Here is a 4,396-nt window from a genome sequence, read left to right on the forward strand (position 1 = left end):
GCAACATCTGGTGAACATTTCATGTCATTAGTACCTCTAGTAATATATTTACTGAGAAAAATGTTGACGTGTTCAATACTTATTTTACCCGCTGTAGCTGTCGTTCCAAGGTCGCAGCTGCAGGGATCCAATGATAAACATAATTGTTTGAGGCAAGCAGCCTGATTTTCTCTGCTTTGAGTCTTAACTTCATCTCTGTGTTTGCGAAAGTTCCAATGTTCCAAATTCATTACCTCCTCGCCTCTCTCTGTCTGAAACTTCACCCAGGTGTTATCTTACTCCTCACGGGCACGCTGCTGAATTGTGAGTCTCGTTCAGAACCACATCCAGTTTGCAACTTATATCCCCCAACATTTGAGTTTGTGCATTCTCAGTACGGGAGATCCCATCCATGGTCCCTGACAGCTTTTTACATTCCCAGACTGCTGTCAGGATCACTTTCATTTTCCGATAAACCAGGACACCTCCACAGCCGATCAGCAGGAATCCACTTATCCTGAATCCAAAAATATATAAATCTTCCACGTCCTCGATGGAAAGCGGGGCCAAACAGATCAGGTTCCACCCCCAGGACCCAGACATTCGCCTAGCTGCGACCATTCCACTCAGACAGCTGCGCTCCGCATGCTCCAATCTCAGTGTGGAAAAAATAGTGTTGATTGCGTACAGAGAACAGTTGACCAAATCCATAATTCCTTTGTTTTCGGATAATAGGTAGAAGAAAGGCTTGACACAGCTGCAAAGCAGGGAAGAAGGGACGGGTTCAGGAGAGAAAACAAAAAGCGTCCAACTCCTCTGAAGGCCAAGCAGAAAAAAGAGAAGAGATTTTTCCAAGTCTTGAGGTGATGTGCTCATGATTTGGAGTTTACACTCAACACACAAGATTGGATAAGATAATGAACATGGATGACATCTAGACTAAGTGGAGTGAGTACATAAAACCTCTTAAGTCAGACTTTCTTTAAAGAAAACACATCTGGACTCTTAAGACTTTATATTGTGAATATGGTGGAACTAATATTTTTAGATTTAAGCCAGTAATTTAGGACATACTTTAATGACCTAGGTTTTCATGACATGCTGTTTATCAGCGGATAGAATGATTAAAGTCAGAACAAGATTTGCTAACAACAGTCATTCTTAATATCACTTGTGTTTATCTTTGTGTTTTTCCTTGACCTAGGATGAAATCTTGCTAAGATGACATAATAGTGTTTGTTAAACAATATACTGTATATATGAGGCCCCTCAACTATCTCAGGAGAAGCAGAAGCACAGACAGGAGCAGAGAGCAAGGGGACAGTCTGATGTTTTTCTCTGTGCTCCTGTTGTTGCAATAAAACTCAGCTGATCATTCCACGGACTACCTTCATTCTTGGCCCACGTATTTCTGTCTTTGTTACATAAATATTTCCATAACAGTAAAAAATGGTGTGTTTCCAATATGGTTGGGTGTTGATGAATGTTGATTCTGTATACTGAAAATTAGGGATGCACCAACTTCCTTAATTTTGGGAGATTGGCTTATATTTACACAAGATCGGAGGAAAAGACCGACTTCTCATCTACCTCTACAAAGGTCTGAAAATGAGCCACTGTCCCTTTTGCTCTGTTGTGGGCACTACCTAATGTCTAATTTAAAAAATAAATTGTATTGTTTCAATGGTGTTGTTCAGTGTTCTTAAATAAAATAAGATTGGAACATTGAAGGTGTACAGTATTGTTATTATTCTTCTTTAGATTGTTCTTTTTTTCATGTACAGTGCCCTGAGACAACATACAGTATGTTTTGACTTGGCGCTATATAAATAAACTGAATTGAGTTGAATTATTGTGATCTTATAAAATCTGACAGCGTTAGTTAATTAAAAAATCTTTTTTGGCCATAACCCGTATCGGCTGGTCAAACTTTTTAAAGATTGGTGAATGGCCAGTAAATTACTATCAGTGCACCCCTACTGAAAATGTTAAAATAAAAACTATAATAATAAAAATAAAAGCTGTGGTGTGTGGTTTCTTGAGATATTTTGCTAACAGTAACAAAAACATTATGGCTCTGCCCTCATATTTGATGGTGGGCAATAATGAAAACAGAATCCAACATGGTAACATGCTAAATTTACATGTAGCAACACAGCAACGCCTCCTCATACCTGGGAAGTTGACGGTGGCATACACAGGAGCACTAGTGGCCACAGATGCATGCACCAGGTGGGGGTACTTCAACCTGAACCAAGCAGCCAGAGAGCCCGGGTATGACCCACCGAAAGCCACCCACCGACTGTTGGTCAGCCCTTGGGCTTTACCCATCACCGTACGGAAGTGAGCCAGGTCAGCCAAGGCCTGCCGGCTGCTGAGGAAGCGCAGGCTGTCTGTGCTGAGGTTCCTGAGGGCCGAACGGAGAACAGAAAGAGATCAGACAGAAACAGGGTCCTACATGTTTCAAGACTTTTACACAAGCAAATTTGAAGATTTTGCACTTATTTTGACCCATTTTAAACTTTTAAAGTACACGATTTATTACAGAAAATTCTACACTGGCTTGTTTTTTATTACCAAAAAGCAAGGATGAAGTGATAATGGTTTTGCCTACTTCTGTGTGTGTGTCTGACCATTAATTTCTGACTATTAATGTCCAACTGTTAACATCTGACTACAAATACAGTATCTCATGAAAACTGATTGGACTTCAGTAAATTTACTAAAATTCTCATAAAGCAATTAATGGATGTAAATCTGCAGCTAATTAACCTTTATACTCAAACTGATTAAAAATGGCTGCCACAACCAACTAACGTTAAAAATCACAAAAATGTCTATAACGCAGTACATTTTACTGATATTCACCTAAAATTTTGTGTGGTAATAAATGAGATTGAGCCATAACATTATGAGAATAAAGTAAAAATATTACGAGAATAAAGCCATAATGTTATGAGAATAAAGCCATAATATTTTTAAAAACAATATTTTTTAAATACAGTAATAATATTAGGAGAATAAAGCCATATTATTACAAGAATAAAGCCATAATATTTTTTTAATATAAAGCCATAATATTGTGAGAATAAAGGCATAATATTAGCAGAATAAAGCCATAATATTTTTAAAATAAAGCCACAATATTATGAGAATAAAGTCATAATATTGTGAGAATAAAGCCATAATATTTTGAGAATAAAGCCATATTTTGAGAATAAAGCCATAGCATTATGAGAATAAAGCCATATTACGAGAATAAAGCCATAATGTTGCAAGAATAAAGTCATAATATTACGAGAATTAAGCCATATTACAAGAATAAAGCAATAATATTACAAGAACAAAGCAATAATATTACGAGAATAAAGCAGTTGAAGAAATTATTGGGTTTTATGTTATATACTGATTTTAATTACACCTATACATAGAATAGTTTGTTTTATAATAGAACTGTAATGACTGTGTGACTTTTGATTAACTTGATGATTCTATATTAATAGTTACATGCCTGGTAACAAATACAACACATATTGAACTTTTAAATCATTAGGATAGGTTTCATTGTTTGAGGGCATGGCTTTGACAAAATGACAGGGACCCCACTGATGACGTAATCAAATAGGCAGAGTCATGCCCTGAAGCTTATGATAAAAGTCCTTGTATTTCCTGATTCGGTCTGATCTCCTGGCACTTTGATTAAAAACTGGACATCAGCAAGAGTTGCTCTTGGGGTTTTCATATGGTTACTCTATAACGATTCTCTCCATGCATTTGCACATTCTCCGTTTGGTTAGCACACATTCAGGGAACGAACACGAATAATTGTATTTTCTTTCACAATGATATTACGAGAACAAAGCAATGATATTACGAGTATAAAGGCATAATATTTTGAGAATAAAGAAATAATATTATGAGAATAAAACAATAATATTATGAGAATAAAGCAATAATATTTTTGAGAATAAAGCCATAATATTATGAAAATAAAACCATAATAATATGAGAATAAAGCAATCATATTTTGAGAATAAAGCCATAATAATACAAGAATAAAGTAATAATATTACAAGTACAAATGGGTGTCTCAAGTGCTTTATATAGGATTGTACATAAGAGTATGACTGTATACTCTACGTGGGGGTATGCAAGTCAGGTTGTACTGGAGTGGTGGTTGGATCTCCTGCAATTTTTTTGTGTTCTGGCTTTCATAAATGATTGGGTTTGAAATGATACAGCTCTTTCACAGGTATTTTGTGGTGCTGCTGTGTGGGGGTGGTGGTGGTGTAGACTGGACTTGGGTGGTTTTGATATCGGAGTGTAGTATGATGGCATGGCGGGGCGGGGTGGGGGTGCTCATGGGATGCACTGTGTATGTAAATGTGTGTATGAGTATTCAGTGTTTCCCCTAAGA

At 36.7% G+C, this 4,396-nt stretch overlaps 1 protein-coding gene across 1 annotated transcript in view; it reads right to left on the bottom strand.

Moving 5' to 3' along the window:
* prss59 (serine protease 59, putative) overlaps positions 1-4,396 on the bottom strand; it is a gene marked incomplete at its 5' end in the record, with an annotated part of 53,171 nt that overhangs the window by 41,309 nt on the left and 7,466 nt on the right. Inside the window, 1 exon segment of the mRNA XM_014026428.1 lies at positions 2,154-2,386. Within this exon segment, the coding sequence (XP_013881882.1) occupies positions 2,154-2,386 (233 nt within the window).

This window comes from Austrofundulus limnaeus, unplaced genomic scaffold (genome assembly GCF_001266775.1).
Source record: "Austrofundulus limnaeus strain Quisiro unplaced genomic scaffold, Austrofundulus_limnaeus-1.0 Scaffold553, whole genome shotgun sequence".
NCBI classification, from domain to species: Eukaryota; Metazoa; Chordata; class Actinopteri; order Cyprinodontiformes; family Rivulidae; genus Austrofundulus; species Austrofundulus limnaeus.